Consider the following 19,602-nt stretch of genomic DNA (forward strand, 5'->3'; position numbering starts at 1 on the left):
CTTTCAATATAATACAACATAAGGGAAGGGTTGCTGTCGGAAAAGGGTGTGGGGGGGGAAGGGATTATAAAGGGGTTTGTGTTTCCCATTTACATTACCTTTTTGTTTAAAAAATGCGATGCTTTTGAAATTATTGTATATTTGAAATATGTTCAATAAAAACCTATTTGATTTAAAAAAAGGATGATGTTGCTTTATTATTTTTCTTTTATTGCAGGAGATCGTTGGCTTCAGCTGGAATGGGCGTGATGGTAAGTATGGTTTAATTTAGAACATTAAAAAATTAAGTGTTTATTTCAATTAAAGGACTTTTTTTCTGGGTGTTGTGTTTTTTTTAAATACTTTACTAGAAATTCAAGGCGGTCATGTCTAATATTGGCGTGACCCCATGAATTTCGGGCTTAGGGCCAGCTGATAATACCAAGCTGGCCCTAACCCCTTTATTACCCAGTGAGCCACCGCACCAGGGCCCTGGATGAGTTGGGTACAGGGCCAGAAGATGGCGCTTCTATGAACGCGCTATTTTCTGGGGTGGCTGCGGACTGCAATTTGCAGCGGGGGGGGCAGAAAGCTTGGGCCTCCCTGCGCTGCAGATTCCAGCCCCCAGCTGCTTAGTTGTACCTGGCTGGACACAAAAATAGGGCGAAGCCCCACGTATTTTTTTTTTTTTTTTTTAAATTATTTCATGAAATAATTATAAAAAAAGGGCTTCCCTATATTGTTGTGTCCGGCCAGGTAAAAATAGGCAGCTGGTGGTTGGGGGCAGCCCGTTCCTACCTGCTGCATACAAAAATAGGGCGAAGCCCCACGTCAATTTCATGAAATAATAAAAAAAAAAAATTGACGTGGGGCTTCGCCCTATTTTTGTGTCCAGCCAGGTACAGCAGGCAGGAACGGGCTGCCCCCAACCACCAGCTGCCTATGGATGCGCCATTTCTGGGGCGGCTGACGGCTGGTGTTTCTAGCCTGGGAGGGGGCCAATATTCATGGCACCCTTCCTGGGCTATTAATATCAGCCCCCAGCTGTCTGCCTAGCCTTTGTTAGCTATTAAAATAGGGGGGACCCCACGTCATTTTTTTGGGGGTCCCCCATTTTAATAGCTAGTAAAGGCTAGGTATTCAGCTGGGGGCTGATATTAGTAGCCTGGGAAGCTCCGTGTGTATTACCCCCTTCCCAGGCTTCAAACATCTGCCCCAACCGTCTGCTTAACCTCCACTAGAGACTTTATTTTAACACTAAATGACAAGTACAGTAATCAACACTATCACTGTACTTCTTATATATGTGACTGACATGTTTCTATCTATCTAATCTATGTGTGATGCTCTATTCTTTCTGTTCTAAATTGTCGGGTACCGATGCTGAATTGCCGGCCGGCTTTTTTAAAGAGAGTGTCTTCTGAGCAGTTTGTCAGCTTTTGGACACCTTTGAAGGTGTTTTCTATGTATGTTTATTTGCCTGCCATTGGTTTTAACGGTGCTCGACAGTGTTCGACGAACAGTTCCACAAACATCCCGGTGTTCGACGAACCGAACCCGAACACTAGGGGGGTGGCTCAACACTAATTAATACATAGGAATCTAGGTGTCTGATATTTCCTATGTAACATAGGATACCGGACTGCTGCTGAATGTCCAAGACGTAAAATGGATGATGCGGGCCTATTACATACGCTATGGGAATGCCGGGAGTTAGGTAAATACTGGAAAGGAGTTCTGTTTATTATACAGAGGGTATATAAAATAGATATTCAACCAGACCCAAAAAATGCCTATTAGGTATATTAGAGGATGATATGAAATTTGACCCAATTTCAAAAGGGATTTCACATATTTTATTTCAAGCTAGGAAACATATTGCATCCAAATGGATTAACCCCTCACCTCCAGAAATGAGTGAACTCAAAAATAGGATAAATAATATTATCAGATTAGAAAAAGTGTTATGTAAAAAATTAAATTCAATGAATACATTTGAGAAAATATGGGGCTTTTGGTTGGATACACCTGGAATGCCATCAAGGGGGTTATTGTTGGAGAGACAATGACTTATGGGGGAAGGTGGTATTGGCGAGGTCTAATGTTTCATTGTAATGTGTATTGGAATTCCTTAACATGTGACATTGGTAATATAGCACACCTATATGTGTATAGGATTATAATGTTTATTACAATATTATGGTTATATAAGAAATTTCAAGAATGTGGAATGTTAATTGTAAGATATAGTAACTGCAAGTTATCAGATGGTAATGGGCAAGCTGAAAGGATATACAGGAGAGATGCATGTATGTCATCCTTATGGTATGTTATTTTATTATTGTATGTACTGGTTTCTTGATTTGTCAAAAAGAAACCAATGAAAAAAATCTCAAATTTATTGAATTGAAAAAAAAAAGAATAGGAAAAAGGCTTCTACTCTGTGTGGGTTCTCTGGTGCTTAACCAAAGTTGATTTATAGTTAAAACATTTCCCACATTCTGAACATGAAAAAGGCTTCTCCCCTGTGTGAGTTCTGTGATGGTTGATAAGATTTGATTGCTGTATAAAACATTTCCCACATTCTGAACATGAAAAAGGCTTCTCCCCTGTGTGAGTTCTCTGGTGTTTAACAAGATGTGATTTATGGTTAAAACATTTCCCACATTCTGAACATGAAAAAGGCTTCTCCCCTGTGTGAATTCTCTGGTGATTAATCAAACCTGATCTCTGGTTAAAACATTTCCCACATTCTGAGCATGAAAAAGGCTTATCCCCTGTGTGACTTCTCTGGTGTAGGATAAGATGCGATTTCTGTTTAAAACATTTCCCACATTCTGAACATGAAAAAGGCTTCTCCCCTGTGTGAGTTCTCTGGTGTTTAACAAGATGTGATTTCTGGTTAAAACATTTCCCACATTCTGAACATGAAAAAGGCTTCACCCCTGTGTGAATTCTCTGGTGATTAATCAAATCTGATCTCTGGTTAAAACATTTCCCACATTCTGAACAGGAAAAAGGCTTCTCCCCTGTGTGGGTTCTCTGGTGGTTATTAAGATGTGCTTTCTGGTTGAAACATAACCCACATTCTGAACATGAAAAAGGCTTCTCTCCTGTGTGGGTTCTCTGGTGGATATTAAGACGTGCTTTCCGGTTGAAACATTTCCCACATTCTGAACATGAAAAAGGCTTCTCCCCTGTGTGAGTTCTCTGGTGTATATTAAAATCTGATTTCTGGTTAAAACATCTCCCACATATGGAACAAGAAAATCTATTGTCCGCTGTGTGTAATTTTTGATGTTTAAGAATAGACTTTGAGAGGGTAAAAATATTTCCATATTCTGAACCTGAAAATGTCTTCTTTGCTTTAGGAGCAGTTCGTTTTTTAATGCTTATTTTGTGACTTTGATTTTCCTTAGTAGTTGGTAATGAATCAGAAGACAGGACCTGTTTCATAGGATCAGATGATTGATGTCTGCTGTGAAGGGATGAGGGTATATCTGGAGTAATGGCATTCACTTCAATTGTATCCTGTGGGATCTCAAGATCATCAGATTTAAAAATCTCCTGTCCCTCTGATCTTCTGGCACAATCATCTGCCAAGAAAAAAAAAACAATTATTAATTTTGAATAAAATATCCTTGAAATTTGTATTTTTGAACATTTCTACTTAAAATGTCTAAACAAACAGATCACTGGGCTACATGCTAATCCAGGGAAATGAAGAGATATATGCTCAAGTTTAAAAATCTATTTTATGAGACACAAATCTAAAAAATAGAGGATTAAAAATATTTTAAATATTCCTCTATTTTTTAGATTTGTGTTTGTTTAGATTGATTAAGAAGTGGTATGCAATCTTTATTTATTTTTCTATGGGATTCTTGTGTTAATTGTGCTTAAAATGTCTGTAGAAATGGGAAGTTATTGACAGAATGACAGTTCACAGTCTAATAGAAAACCTCATAGGATTAACCAGTAGAGCGTGGTGTCCAACTGTTCATTCTGCCTCCAAAATATGGAATAAGAAGCCATCAAACAATGTTATGTAGGCAAAAATGATACAAATAAAAACTTCTACTCATCCCACAAAAAACAAGCCCCCACTCAGGTCCATCATCTGTCAATGGAAAAACAGAGGTTCCCACATTATTAGTGGCTCAAAGGCTCTTGATAATCAGCATGGCTTCCATAAACCAATCCAGCAATATCTGCTTTTCCGAAGTCAAATCTCCCCCTCGCTTCTGAGCCTTGCAGTGCGTCCAAAACACATTTAGCATCTATGTATTTGGCATTACTATAGTGAGAAGAGCCCACTTAATTTAAGGTGTGTGTCTCCTGGAGCACAATCTGGGCACTATGTGTTGGATAATAAAATGGCCAATCTGTAATTTTTACTCTCCAACATCCAGGACTAATTTTCGGAAAGTGCCTGTGTAGTCAAAATAGTCACTACTCCTATAGATTAATTCACTGAGAGTTGTAATTTCCAAAATGAAGTCACTTTATGGGGAATTCTACTGCCCTGGTTTTCTGACATTTTGTCATATTAGGGCTTCTGCAAATGGTGGGTCCCATCTCCTCTGGGATCTGATCCTGTGAATCTGTTTCTGTCACCAGGAGATGCCTTATTCATTCTGCAGGCAGCGCTGGTAATGGGAGTAATTAAAGTATGGGGCTCGGGGGCTCTTGGCAATCTAAACTATAGTAAGGGACAATATTTTCTGTCAGATTAGTTTCAAGAAGAAATATTAGACATTCAAAGAGAACTTTTTATAATACTGCAGAGATGAGGCGTCTTAAATTTAGATCTCGGGCATTTGGAAGAGGTAATGGAGACCTTTTTGAAAGACTACCAGGGAGTTACAGAGTCACATAAATGAGGAAAGCCAATCCCACTACAATGAAACTATCATAGAGAATGAACCTGTAAAAAAAAAGAAAGAATATAAAAACATGTAACATCCCCAACAACAACGTATGTATGAAGGGAGAAATCCAACACTAAACTGGAGTGGCACTTATTTATGGTGGACCATTGGAGCTACTATGAATCCTGACCAGAAGAGTAGAGAAAGTATTAGCGCCCCCATTTCAGGAGAGATTGTGCAGTAATCTGAATTTCTTAGGATGAAAACATAATGGAATTTATGACGTGGAGTGAATCCATGAAACCAGGGCTGGAGCCAACACATCTCCTGCAGGCGTGAATAAATGTATATTACAGCCATCAGCCACGCACAGCTTAGAGATATATCATGGCACAGGTGTAATGTTTTCTGTATAGTTTATCACAATCCTGTTTGAAGTTAGTCGGTTTTAAAATAAATTGAACAGTCAGGATAAAGGGAAACACTGCTGTTATTGTACAGAAATTCACACTTGGCCCTCACTGCAAATTTAATGTCGATCATAAAAGTGAAGTTTGGCCAGAAAGACTGGACCTGGTCTTGTAGGGACCATATGAGCACATTCAGCAGCACAGAAGGGAGAGAAGGTAGATTCATCCATTAAGATATCAGGGTTCTAGGAAGCCAACAGCATCATTACCCTCCGCTTTCTCTTACAGGCCCATCATAATATTTTTCTTCAAGTGATTTTCTCACTTGTCAGCACATTCTACGTATGCTGTCATTTGGCTTTGTAGTTTACAGATCTGGGCAAGTAACGGTCAGCATCATCTAATCTCAGGGGGTAGGTGGATCCTCCGGGTTGTAAATTCTATAGAAAAGGGCTTTCATAATTTCCCAAAGTAATCTGAACATTTTCAGATGGAGGAGAATGTTGTGGTCTAGAGGCAAAATGGTGCTCACAAAATTGTGATACAGCCGGACTACACCACTGATAAAGCAGCCACAGCCGGTGACTGAGAAGAATCTGTGACTTCTGTGCATTTAGTGGTTACTACTCACCTGGGTAGTCATATGTAGGAATCTCCTCTTTACACCGCTCATCACCCCTCACATATGTCTCTGTAGTATTACTATTGGTCAGATCTTCACCCTGAAACAAATATTATAAAAGTCAAAGACAGATGGAGAAGTCACATCTATGATCAGCTCTAATCCTGCCATCTCCACCGTTCTCATTACACAAATATAAAACATAATAATGGTGGATAAAACAAGACTGAATACAAAACCGTCACAGCCGTCTACACATCATAGGGGAGATCTCATGACACCTTCTCTCCATCTACCTGATGATCCTGAGGAACATTGGGATCTTCTTGTTTACAGTCCTGTGGAAGAAGAGGACGGGGACATCTCTCTGGTGTTCTCCTCTTACTGGATAGATCTGGAGGAAACACATACAGGGACTGTATTCATTCTTTACATACAGATAATTATAGGCAGTGTGTATTTAGTCCTATTACCTGGTGATGTGAGGGGCTGGGGAACCTCCATCATAAAGTCCCTGTACAGATCTTTGTGTCCTTCTAAATACTCCCACTCCTCCATGGAAAAATAGACGGCGACATCCTGACACCTTATAGGAACCTGACACATACAATGATACCATCATCCCCTCGATCCCTCCATAGCGTTACTGTATAATGTCCCAGCATTCCCAGCAGTGTCACCTCTCCAGTCAGCAGCTCAATCATCTTGTAGGTGAGTTCTAGGATCTTCTGGTCATTGATGTCCTCATGTATCAGGGGGTGAGGTGGAGGCCCCGTGATTAATCTCTGGTTATGGAGAGACACATTAATAAATCTCACTACAGACATTTCCAGAGTCCTCACCTCTCCAGTTCTGTCCATCTGTTATTCCCATAGATAAGAATGATGTAATGTGACGTCATCAGAATCTCTCACCTCTCCAGTAAGCCGGAAGAGGATCTCTAGGGTGAGGTGTAATATCCTCTCTGCCATCTTGTCTCTATCCATATCCATCTTTGATGAGTAAATCAGGAAAATGTTCATATATAGAAGATCTTCACTGAGAGGATCCGATATTGTAGAGACCTGAATGAGAAGAAGATAAGTTGATGGAACATCATAAAAATCCTGTGTAATAATACATCTATTGGAGATAATGAGAGGAAACATATAAGGAGATTTATTATTTCACATCACTTAGTTTTTTACTTTACATCTAGTAATAAAACCTTTATATTTTAGGCCACAGACAACAAGCAGTTTCTTCCTCGGAGTCGGCAGCTGAAGGCTAAGTGCCCACGTTGCGGAACTGAAGCATATTTTTTACGCTTCTCCCAGGCGGGAAAATCGCATGCGGATTTTACATGCGGTTTTCCCGCCAGGTAGAAGCGTTTGTGAGGCGTCTTTGCAGTGTCTTTGCATGCATTTCCGCATGCGGGTTATCAAGCACTTCTCCAAGTGATTTAAGCATCACTTGGAAAAGTGCTTGACAACTTGTTCACACTATATAAATCCATGCAACCGGCATGGATTTATATAGTGTGACCAAGTAATAGTTAAAAAAAAAAGAATCAGAATGGTAAAAAATAAAAAAAATAAAGTTTATACTCACTTTCCGATGCATTCTCTGCCCCGTCCGGAGTCTTGAGCGGCTCATGCTGTTGTGTGCAGGACCTGCGGTGACGTCATTGAGTCATGTGATGGGTCACATGACTCAATGACGTGGCAGGTCCTTCACACAACAGCGCGACGGCGGGAAAACACCGGGAAGACATCAGAAGATAAGTATAAACTTTATTTTTTCTTTTTTTTACAGGTTCTTTGGTACCCAGGTCTGGATGAGAGTCTCCTCTCATCCAGACTTGGGTACCATCCGCACATTGATTCCGCTGCGCTTCCGCAAAATTAACGAACATGCTGCGGATTTTTGACCGCAGCATATACGCTGCGGAAAAATCCGCAGCATGGGCATTGACATTGCGGAATGCCATTGGGGACCATGGGGTGCGGATATACATGCGTTTTACAAGCGGTTACGCTGCGGAAATTCCGCAGCATATACGCCTGTAATACGCAACGTGGGCACGCAGCCGAATACGTTTCTCATAGACTCATCTTCCATAAAGCTAATTCTCGTCGCATTTTCTGACACTGGAATGGAGAATAACCTCGGCATTCAATGGTTCAATTTTTTTAATGCAGTCCAAAAACAAAAGTTAGCGTTTAGGTCGATCTGACCTTCATCAGTAACTGTTGGAAATAGCACAAAGAACAAAACAATAAATAGAAGAATAATAATAAATAATAAAATTAAAAAAGCATATACAAATGGATCATTGTGCAATAACATGATAATATCTCTTGCTTAACCTGAACAATAAACATGCTGTCAAACAGTGTATAATATTTCATCAAACCTCATTAATACGGATACAACATCATAGTATAGAGCAAGTATATATAAAAATTGAAGCGAGCTGACACCTACTAGACTGCTGGATGGTATTCAAAGGTAGGAATTCAAAAGTGTGGAGATATAGTGACACTGGTTGCTTGGGTCTGCAGAAAAGAGCAGAAAGTGGCAGACTCAGAGTTATCAGCTGAGAGGGACTGTGGAGGCAGAGATAGACAGAATAGAGCTGGATGTAGCATACCTGTGACCCCTAGTTCCTGGTTATAAGTTGGTACTGCACGTAGTGGCTTAGAGGAACGCGGTGTCCACCGCTAGTTCCTGGTACTGTGCGCGTTTTCAGGGGTAGGATGGTTTCTAAAGGTGGGGGGCGGGAATAGTGAGGGCGGCTGACCAATCGCGGCCAATCCCGCAGTGCTGTGTAGTGTGAACTCCGGAAGTGCACGTGTGACGTCACCGGAAGTGACACGCTGCTCCCAGGAAGCTGTGCGTTCCACAGGCCGGTGTAAACGCGTTCCAGTGAGCTGGAAGTTTGAGTGCCAGGGAGAGAGAACGTGCGTTACACCAATATAGAGCCCCCAATGGGCATGAGCCAGAGCCTTTGTTGGAGTTGAGAAGGATCCAGGAGAGGGGCCAAGAGTGTCCAGAGAGGAATAATCTGCAATAAAGGAGACAATATTTGAGTAGGATATGGAGATCAAAACATGTATATTATTGACCTATTCAAATTGAAGACCACATTTAAAAACGTAAAATACATTTCAACATGGGGTCACATAAGATCCCTGGGTGACAAGTTTCTCTATACCAATTGTTCATTGAGAACCAAACTCCAAACATAAAAAAACCTTATATAAAAAGCCAGTAGGTCACAGTCCCTATTAAGGTCTTTCGGCTCTAAGGACTGTAATTCATGAATCCAGAAGGCTTCTCTACGTTTGAGAAGGCTCACTTGGTCGCCCCCTCCGACGTGGTGTCAAAACTTGTTCCAATACCTGGTATTTGAATTGAGAAATACTATGTCCTGCCGTGATAAAGTGTTGGGGAATGGGTAACATTAGGTTTTTGCACAGAATTGTGGACTTGTGCTTTGAATCCATTTTGGGATTCTGGAAGAACCGTTGTTTAGGACATTGGTGCGCTGTGCCCAAATCGGTACATACCAGAGAGTCTCTAATATTGGTTGCTCTCTTAAAACACGGTAGGAAGGGGGTTGTTGGAACGCAGGGATCGTGGGATAGCTGGTTTGTAAGATGTTCTAGTGTTTCCTAATGGTTTTATGTAAGATGTAGGCGAAGGGGTGGAACGTGTGAACGAAGGGGATTCTGTCCTTAGTGTTTGGACGATCAGTTCTGGAATTCAACGCCTGGGGATGCAAGAAGCTAGGTGGATAGCCTCGTTCAATGAATTTGGTCATCATTTCTTGTAACCTCTGATTGCGGATAGTGTCACTGGACACTATCTGTTTGACCCTCTGAAATTGTGATGTAGGTATAGATTTCTTCAACGACCTTGGATGATTGTTAGAAAAGTGTAATAGGCCATTGCGATCGGTGGGCTTGGAATAGAGGTCAGTTGTTAGGTGGCCCTGTGTATCCTTGATCCTTGGAAACTAACACTGCTTGAATCATATGTCATGGTGAAGCTCAAATCTGGCTATGCGGAGTTAAGTGTGGAGAAAAACCTCTAAGGATTCTAAGGGACCCTCTCATATGCAAAAGATGTCATCTATGAAACGTTCCCAGAGAATGGAATGTTCTTGAAAAAGCGGATTAGAGTAGACCACCTGATTCTCGAAAGATGACATGAAGCAATTTGCATATGGGGGGGCCACATTGGTACCCATCACGGTGCTTTTCACCGAAAAGCCTTAATAGGGACTATGACCTACTGCCTTTCTATAAGGTTTTTTTATATTTGGAGTTTGGTTCTCATTGGACAATTGGTATAAAGAAACTTGTCACCCAGGGATCTTATGTGACCCTATGTTGAAATGTATTTTACGCTTGGAAATGTGGTCTTCAATTTGAATAGGTCAATAATATACATGTTTTGATCTCCATATCCTACTCATATATTGTCTCCTTTATTGAAGATTATTCCTCTCTGGCACATTCTTGTCCCCTCTCCTGGATCCTTCACCACTCCATCAAAGGCTCTGGCTCCTGCCCATGGGGTCTTATGCTCTATACTGGTGGAACGCACGTTCTCTCTCCCTCAAACTTCCGGCTCACTGAAACGCATTTACACTGGCCTGTTGAACGCACAGCTTCCTGGGAGCAGCGAGTCACTTCCGGTGACGTCACACGTGCACTTCCGGAGTTCACACTACACAGCCCTGTGGGATTGCCGGCGATTGGTCAGCCGCCCTCACTATTCCCGCCCCCCGCCTTTAGATACCATCCTGCCCCTAACAACGCACACAGCACCACCAGGAACTAGCGGTGGACACCGCATTCCTCTAAGCCACTACGTGCAGCACCGCTTTACAGTGGGTATGGAAAGTATTCAGACCCCTTTAAATTGTTCACTCTGTTTCATTGCAGCCATTTGGTAAATTCTAAAAAGTTCATTTTTTTCTCATTAAAGTACACTTTGCACCCCTTCTTGACTGAAAAAAACAAATGTAGATTTTTTTTTAAATTTATTAAAGAAAAACTGAAATATCACATGGTCATAAGTATTCAGACCCTTTGCACAGACAATCATATTTAAGTCACATGCTGTCCATTTCCTTGTGATCCTCCTTGAGATGGTTCTACTCCTTCATTGGAGTCCAACTGTGTTTAATTGAACTGATAGGACTTGATTTGGAAAGGCACACACCTGTCTATATAAGACCTCACAGATCACAGTGCATGTCAGACCAAATGAGAATCATGAGCTCAAAGGAACTGTCCAAGGAGCTCAGAGACAGAATTGTGGCAAGGCACAGATCCGGCCAAGGTTACAAAAGAATTTCTGCATTACTCAAGGTTTACAGTGGCCTCCATAATCATTAAATGGAAGAAGTTTGGGACCATCAGAAGTCTTCCTAGACCTGGCCGTTCAGCCAAACTGAGCAATCGCTGGAGAAGAGCCTTGGTGAGAGAGGTAAAGAATAACCCCAAAATCACTGTGGCTGAGCTCCAGAGATGCAGTAGGGAGATGGGAGAAATTTCCACAAAGTCAACTATCACTGCAGCTCTCCACCAGTCGGGCCTTTATGGCAGAGTGGCCCAACGGAAGCCTCTCCTCAGTGCAAGACATATGAAAGCCCGCATAGAGTTTGCTCTAAAACACATGAAGTTCTCCCAGACTATGAGAAATAAGATACTCTGGTCTGATGAGATGAAGATAGAACTTTCTGGTGATAATTCTAAGCGGTATGTGTGGAGAAAACTAGGCACTGCTCATCACCTACCCAATACAATCCCAACAGTGAAACATGGTGGTGGCAGCATCATGCTATGGGGGTGTTTATCAGCTGCAGGGACAGGACGACTGGTTGCAATTGAAAGAAACATGAATGCGGCCAAGTACAGAGATATCCTGGATGAAAACCTCTTCCAGAGTGCTCTGGACCTCAGACTTGGCCGAAGGTTCACCTTCCAACAAGACAATGACCCTAAGCACACAGCTAAAATAACAAAGGAGTGGCTTCATAACAACTCTATGACCATTCTTGACTGGCCCAGCCAGAGCCCTGACCTAAACCCAATTGAGCATCTCTGGAGAGACCTGAAAATGGCTGTCCACCCATGTTCACCATCCAACCTGACGGAACTGGAGAGGATCTGCAAGGAAGAATTGCAGAGGATCCCCAAATCCAGGTGTCAAAAACTTGTTGCATCAATCCCAAGAAGACTCATGGCTGTACTAGCTCAAAAGGGTGCTTCTACTCAATACTGAGCAAAGGGTCTGAATACTTATGACCATGTGATATTTCAGTTTTTCTTTAATAAATTTGCAAAGCGTTCTACATTTCTGTTTTTTTTCAGTCAAGATGGGGTGCAGAGTGTACTTTAATGAGAAAAAAAAAATTAACTTTTTAGAATTTATTAAATGGTTGCAATGAAACAAAGGGTGAGAAAAATTTAAAGGGGTCTGAATACTTTCCGTACTCACTGTATATAGAATGGAGTCTGTCTACAATAATGTACTGCGCTTGCGCTACTTCTCATGAGCTAGAGGTCCGATAATGTCCATCCCCTAGTGTGCATGTCCGGAAGTGACGCGCTTTACACTGAAAAGCCAGATAAACTGATTCCTACCGTGCCAGTAGTACCCGGGACTGCGTATGCCCGTAGTTGTGTTACACGCCGGAGCACATCTAGGATCATTCTGAGACTGTGAATGTCCATAAGTATGAGTTGCACGCTGAAGCGCATAATGAATTTGGATTGCATTCCAATATAGAAAAGTCCTGTCTCTGAGATTAGCTTCATGGGAGATTATACACAAGTATTGCACATCCTCCCATCATGCAATAGTCATGTAGATCTACTTTGTCACTACAAAAAATATGGGATGATGGCCCACAGTATATTCCTAAATGGTCAAATTTGACCCCTATTGCATAATTAGAGATAAACAAGGATCACCACACTTGTTAGTTACTACACTGCATGCAGAATTATTAGGCAAGTTGTATTTTCGAGGATTATTTTTATTATTGATCAACAACTATGTTCTCAATCAACCCAAAAGACTTATAAATATCCAAGCTTAATATTTTTGGAAGTTGGAGTGTTTTTTTTTTAGATTTGGCTATCTTAGGAGGATATTTGTTTGTGCAGTTAACTATTACTGTGCAGAATTATTAGGCAACTTAATAAAAACCAAATATAATCCCATCTCACTTGTTTATTTTCACCAGGGAAACCAATATCAGTGCACAAAATTTAGAAATAAACATTTCTGACATGCAAAAACAAAACCCCCAAAAATTAGTGATCAATATAGCCACCTTTCTTTATGATGACACTCAACAGCCTTCCATCCATAGATTCTGTCAGTTGCTTGATCTGTTTTCAATCAACATTGCGTGCAGCAGCCACCACAGCCTCCCAGACACTGTTCCGAGAGGTGTACTGTTTTCCCTCCCTGTAGATCTCACATTTTATGATGGACCACAGGTTCTCTATGGGGTTCAGATCAGGTGAACAAGGGGGCCATGTCATTATTTTTTCTTCTTTTAGACCTTTACTGGCCAGCCACGCTGTGGAGTAGTTGGATGCATGTGATGGAGCATTGTCCAGCATGAAAATCATGTTTTTCTTGAACGATACCGACTTCTTCCTGTACCACTGCTTGAAGAAGTTGTCTTCCAGAAACTGGCAGTAGGTCTGGGAGTTGAGCTTCACTCCATCCTCAACCTGAAAAGGTCCCACAAGTTCATCTTTGATGATACCAGCCCATACCATTACCCCACCTACACCTTGCTGGGGTCTGAGTCGGAGTGGAGCTCTCTGCCCTTTACTGATCCAGCCTCTGGCCCATCCATTTGGCCCATCAAGAGTCACTCTCATTTCATCAGTTCATAAAACCTTTGAAAAATCAGTCTTAAGATATTTCTTGGCCCATTCTTGACGTTTTATCTTATGTTTCTTGTTCAAAGGTGGTCGTTTTTCAGCCTTCCTTACCTTGGCCATGTCCCTTAGTATCGAATACCTTGAGCTTTTCGATACTCCAGTAACGTTGCAGCTCTGAAATATGGCAAAACTGGTGGCGAATGGCATCTTGGCAGCTTCACGCTTGATTTTCCTCAATTCATGGGCAGTTATTTTGCGCCTTTCTTGGCCAACACGCTTCTTGGGACCCTGTTGGCTATTTGCCATGAAACGCTTGATTGTTCGTTGATCACGCTTCAAAAGTTTGGAAATTTCAAGACTGCTGCATCCCTCTGCAAGACATCTCACAATTTTGGACTTTTCAGAGCCCGTCAAATCTCTCTTCTGACCCATTTTGCCAAAAGAAAGGAAGTTGCCTAATAATTAAGCACACCTTATATAGGGTGTTGATGTCATTAGTCAACACCCCTCCTCATTACAGAGATGCACATCACCAGATTTACTTAATTGGTAGTTGTCTCTCAAGCCTATGCAGCTTGGAGTAGGACAACATGTATAAAAAGTATCATGTGATCAAAATACTCATTTGCCTAATAATTCTGCACACAGTGTAAATAGTATACATGGGATATAACTGATAAGAAATAATTCTGATATAGAAGCTCAGATCTCTTCATGAAGTAAAACAATATGTGAACCCTATTTACAGGGAACAATGAATGAACAATGAGAGTAGCAATGAATAGAGTATAAAATCCAAAAATGTAACCCAAAATGGGGTTGTATTCACACAAACAAGCATAGGAAATTTGCTCATTCAGTCCCTTAGGGTCTAGTGAATCCAATCTGGAAATCCACTCACTTTCCTTTTTGAGGATACATCTATTGTGATCACCTCCTCTCACATTGGGTTTAACCACCTCAATAATACAAAAGGAGATGTCTCCGGCTTCACCTCGATGTACACTGTTCATGTGCCTCGCTAATGGGGTGTCGTGACCATGGCATATATCGCCCAGATGCTACCCCACCTTACTCCTAGATTCCCTCTTGACCTTGCCTACATAATCTAGGGGCAGGTGCATGTGGCCATATATACAAGTCCCGAGGTTTTACAGTTGGAATAATCCCTCTGAACAATGGTTTTACCAGTGGAGGAACAAGATTTATATGTCTCATCCAATTACAGAAAAAACATTCTCCACATCTGAAGAAACCAAAGATTCTTCTATCTAGCCATGTCCCCTTGGTTTTTTATAGACACTATGCACTAAATGGTCCCTAATTGACTGACCAATTCTGAAAGTTATTGTGGGAGTAGATCCCACAGCACCCTCAGGTCCGGGTCGGCCACAAGTACATCCTAGTGTTTTCGGAGGATATTAAAGATACAGTTACTCAGTTCCTATTACCAGTGTTATCCCATCTTTTTCTTGGTCTCTTGGTTAGGTATGGAGGAATGTTTGTCTCTCCTGTTTTTCTGTAAACGATCGTGCGGAATCCAAAATGTACTGTGGGTACCTTTTTCCATGAATCTGGTGTTCATGTCTATTGTCTGTATATTAAAATCTGTGACATTAGAACAGTTCCTTCTCAACTGTAAAAATTGGCCATTGGGTATTGCCTTTTTCAGTGGGATGGGGTGGTGGCTATCCCACTTCAATAGTTTATTAGTGCTTGTAGGTTTATGGTAGTTGAGTGTCCCTAGGGTCCCATCCTGTTATTTCTAGATTAGTACATCCAAGAAAGGCAACTGGTAATAATTAAACTCAGATGTAAATCTAAGGCCATCGCTATTGATGTAGAGCTCCCTGAAAAATTAAAAAAAAATTGTTCACTCGTCCCCGACCAGATGATAAAAATGTGGTCAATATATCTATACTGTACCCAAATATATGGATGTCACCACTTATGATCATCCCTGAATATTGTGGTTTCCTCCCACCAGCCCAGGAAGAGGTTATCATACGAGGGGACACAGGGGCTCCACATCGCACTACCCCTGAGCTGGTGGAAGTATTTCCTGTCAAAAAGAAAGAAGTTATGAGTAAGGCTATGTGCCCACGATGCAGAAATGAAGCAGAAAATTTCTGCAGCATTTCTGCATCTCCCTGGCAGAAAAAACGCATGCAGATTGTGCATGCGTTTTTCCTGCAGAATACATGCGGATTCACATGCGTTAACGCATGTGTTTCCGCATGCGGACTGACAAGCACTTTCCAGGCGATAGCATCACTGGGAAAGTGCTTGACAACTAGGTCACACTGTATAAATCCATGCAAAAGGCATGGATTTATATAGTGTGACCGTAAAAATAAAAAAAATAAAGCTATACTCACCCCCGATGCCCCGGCGTGTGCTGTCACGCTCGTCCTGGCTTCTTCCAGGTTGCCGGCACATCGCGAGACAGCCTGCGGTCACATGACCGTGACGTCATCTCAGGTCCTGGAAGGAGAAGCGCTGCCGGCAAGCAGAGAGAAGCCGCCGGACAGGTGAATATAAACTTTATTTTTTATTTTATTCTTTTTTTACAGGTACAATGGTACCCAGGTCTGGACGAGAGTCTTCTCTCCTCCAGACCTGGGTACCATCCGCACATAGAGACGCATAGAATTCGCTTGTAGAAATGTACAGACGCGGATTCTATGCGTCTCAATGCAAGTCAATGGCAGCGCTACCGCTGCGCTTCCGCAAAATTAATGAACATGCTGCGGATTTATTTGCGCTGCAGAAACGCTGCGGAAAAAGCAGCAGCATGTGCATTGACATTGCGGAATGCCACTGGGGACCATGGGGTGCGGATTACCATGCTTTTTTGATGCGTTTCCGCTGCGGAAATTCCGCAGCATAAACGCATGAAAAACGCATCGTGTGCACGCAGCCTAAGAGTGAATTTTAGAAGATCCTCCATGAAGACATTAGGTCTGCTACACTCTATTGATCTTGATTTCAAGAAACGTCTTACTCCTCTGATACCATCCTCATGCGGTATATTACTGTACAAAGCCTCAATATCTAGTAAGGCCTGCTCCCCTACATGTATGTATACATGCTCGAGGGTCTACATGGAGGGGAGCAGGCAGAGGGAAAACCATTTTCCAGAGGAATCATTCCAAGTGCAGGACCTCAGGCGGTACTGAGGGAACATTACACTGTGTGGGGGCATCATGCATAAAGAATAAGGGACATAATGGGGGCATTACACTGTGTGGGGGCATCATACATACTGCATAAGGGGTATAATAGGGGCATTACACTGTGTGGGGGCATCATACATACTGCATAAGGGACATAATGGGGGCATTACACTGTGTGGGGGCATCATACATACTGCATAAGGGGTATAATAGGGGCATTACACTGTGTGGGGGCATCATACATACTGCATAGGGAGCATAATGGGGGCATTACACTGTGTGGGGGCATCATACCTACTGCATAAGGGGCATAATGGGGGCATTACACTGTGTAAGGGCATCATGCATACTGCATAAGGGACATAATGGGGGTATTACACTGTGTGGGGGCATCATACATACTGCATAAGGGGTGTAATAGGGGCATTACACTGTGTTTGGGCATCATATATCCTGCATAAGGGGCATAATAGGGGCATTACACTGTGTGGGGGGCATCATACATCCTGCATAAGGGGCATAATGGGGGCATTACACTGTGTGGGGCATCATACATCCTGCATAAGGGGCATAATGGGGGCATTACACTGTGTGGGGGCATCACACATCCTGCATAAGGGGCATTACACTGTGGGGCCATCATGCATACTGCATAAGGGACATAATGGGGGCATTACACTGTGTGGGGGCATCATACATACTGCATAAGGGACATAATGGGGGCATTACACTGTGTGGGGGCATCATACATCCTGCATAAGGGGCATAATGGGGGCATTACACTGTGTGGGGGCATCATACATACTGCATAAGGGACATAATGGGGGCATTACACTGTGTGGGGGCATCATACATCCTGCATAAGGGGCATTACACTGTGTGGGGCATCATACATCCTGCATAAGGGGCATTACACTATGGGGGCATCATACATCCTGCATAAGGGGCATAATGGGGGCATTACACTGTGGGGGGCATCATACATCCTGCATAAGGGGCATAATAGGGGCATTACACTGTGGGGGCATCATACATCCTGCATAAGGGGCATAATGGGGGCATTACACTGTGGGGGGCATCATATATCCTGCATAAGGGGCATAATGGGGGCATTACACTGTGGGGGCATCATACATCTTGCATAAGGGGCATAATGGGGGCATTACACTGTGTGGGGCAGCATACATCCTGCATAAGGGGCATTACACTGTGGGGGCATCATACATACTGCATAAGGGGCATAATGGGGGCATTACACTGTGTGGGGCATCATACATACTGCATAAGGGGCATAATGGGGGCATTACACTGTGTGGGGCATCATACATCCTGTATAAGGGGCATAATGGGGGCATTACACTGTGGGGGCATCATACATCCTGTATAAGGGGCATAATGGGGGCATTACACTGTGGGGGGCATCATACATACTGCATAAGGAGCATAATGGGGGCATTACACTGTGGGGGCATCATACATCCTGTATAAGGGGCATAATGGGGGCATTACACTGTGGGGGCATCATACATCCTGTATAAGGGGCATAATGGGGGCATTACACTGTGTGGGGGGCATCATACATCCGGCATAAGGGGCATAATGGGGGCATTACACTGTGTGGGGGCATCATACATCCTGTATAAGGGGCATAATGGGGGCATTACACTGTGTGGGGGCATCATACATCCTGTATAAGGGGCATAATGGGGGCATTACACTGTGTGGGGGCATCATACATCCTGTATAAGGGGCATAATGTGGGCATTACACTGTGGGGGGGGGCATCATACATCCTGCATAAGGGGCATAATGGGGGCATTACACTGTGGGGGGCATCATACATCCTGTATAAGGGGCATAATGGGGGCATTACACTGTGTGGGGGCATCATACATCCTGTATAAGGGGCATAATGGGGGCATTACACTGTGTGGGGGCATCACACATACTGTATAAGGGGCATAATGGGGGCATTACACTGTGGGGGGCATCATACATCCTGCATAAGGGGCATAATGGGGGCATTACACTGTGGGGGCAGTAAAGGGGTCCTGTACTATGAGAACAATACGTTTCCTCCCTTCCTGTCTCCATAGTTGGGTCGTATGTATCTATTACAGGAAACAGAACAAAAACCTTATCATTCTTATAAAGGGGCAACACAAGACCCCAAAAGAGTCTCCGTGCTGAAGGGGTTAATGCCCCCTGCGCCCAGTAATGGGGTCTCCACATACCTCCACCTGCAGAGCCGCCACCACATATATGGCTGCTCTGTGCGCACAGGAGCTGTGATGAGGTCACAGGAGGGGAGGAGTCAGGAGTCACATGATCAGGGGCCTCAGTGGATGCAGGACTCTGCTGTGCTGGTTGTCATGGTGCTGGATGAGCTGAAGTTTATGTGTGGGGTCAGGAGGGGTTTACAGTGTGGATGTAGCAGAGCCGCGTGTGTACGAGGTGTACGGAGCAGAGCCGCGTGTGTACGAGGTGTACGGAGCGGAGCCGCATGTGTACGAGGTGTACGGAGCAGAGCCGCGTATGTACGAGGTGTACAGAGCAGAGCCGCGTATGTACGAGGTGTACGGAGCGGAGCCGCGCGTGTACGAGGTGTACGGAGCGGAGCCGCGCGTGTACGAGGTGTGCGGA

General features: G+C 43.1%; 1 protein-coding gene across 2 annotated transcripts; it reads right to left on the bottom strand.

The window, feature by feature from the left end:
* Positions 1 to 1,172: 1,172 nt before the first annotated feature.
* LOC141176058 (uncharacterized) lies at positions 1,173 to 19,280 on the bottom strand. Of its 2 annotated transcripts, XM_073660042.1 has the most exons (9): positions 19,194 to 19,262; positions 8,515 to 8,928; positions 8,349 to 8,419; positions 6,797 to 6,946; positions 6,563 to 6,667; positions 6,356 to 6,479; positions 6,179 to 6,276; positions 5,892 to 5,982; positions 1,173 to 3,575 (listed from the first exon to the last, which is right to left on the bottom strand). In XM_073660042.1, exons 4-9 carry the CDS (start codon positions 6,902 to 6,904, stop codon positions 2,416 to 2,418), a joined length of 1,686 nt encoding a protein of 561 aa, XP_073516143.1. In that variant the 5' UTR covers positions 6,905 to 6,946; positions 8,349 to 8,419; positions 8,515 to 8,928; positions 19,194 to 19,262; the 3' UTR covers positions 1,173 to 2,415. The 2 variants fall into 2 exon arrangements, with proteins under 2 accessions (XP_073516143.1, XP_073516144.1); XM_073660043.1 differs by lacking the exons at positions 8,349 to 8,419; positions 8,515 to 8,928 and having other exon boundaries at positions 19,194 to 19,280.
* Between the last annotated feature and the right edge of the window lie 322 nt (positions 19,281 to 19,602).

Source organism: Phyllobates terribilis, unplaced genomic scaffold (assembly GCF_046119375.1).
Source record: "Phyllobates terribilis strain yellow unplaced genomic scaffold, ASM4611937v1 Scaffold_17__1_contigs__length_24005725, whole genome shotgun sequence".
Taxonomy (NCBI): domain Eukaryota; kingdom Metazoa; phylum Chordata; class Amphibia; order Anura; family Dendrobatidae; genus Phyllobates; species Phyllobates terribilis.

Bases quoted from the DNA above. Each gene is read 5' to 3' on its own strand.
- LOC141176058 (XM_073660043.1), bottom strand. From the start codon at position 6,904: ATGAACATTTTCCTGATTTACTCATCAAAGATGGATATGGATAGAGAC. The intron at 6,480-6,562 runs GTGACACTGCTG...TGTATGTGTCAG, and splicing joins TTGAGCTGCTGACTGGAGAG to GTTCCTATAAGGTGTCAGGA. The intron at 6,277-6,355 runs GTAATAGGACTA...TGTTTCCTCCAG, and splicing joins CCAGCCCCTCACATCACCAG to ATCTATCCAGTAAGAGGAGA.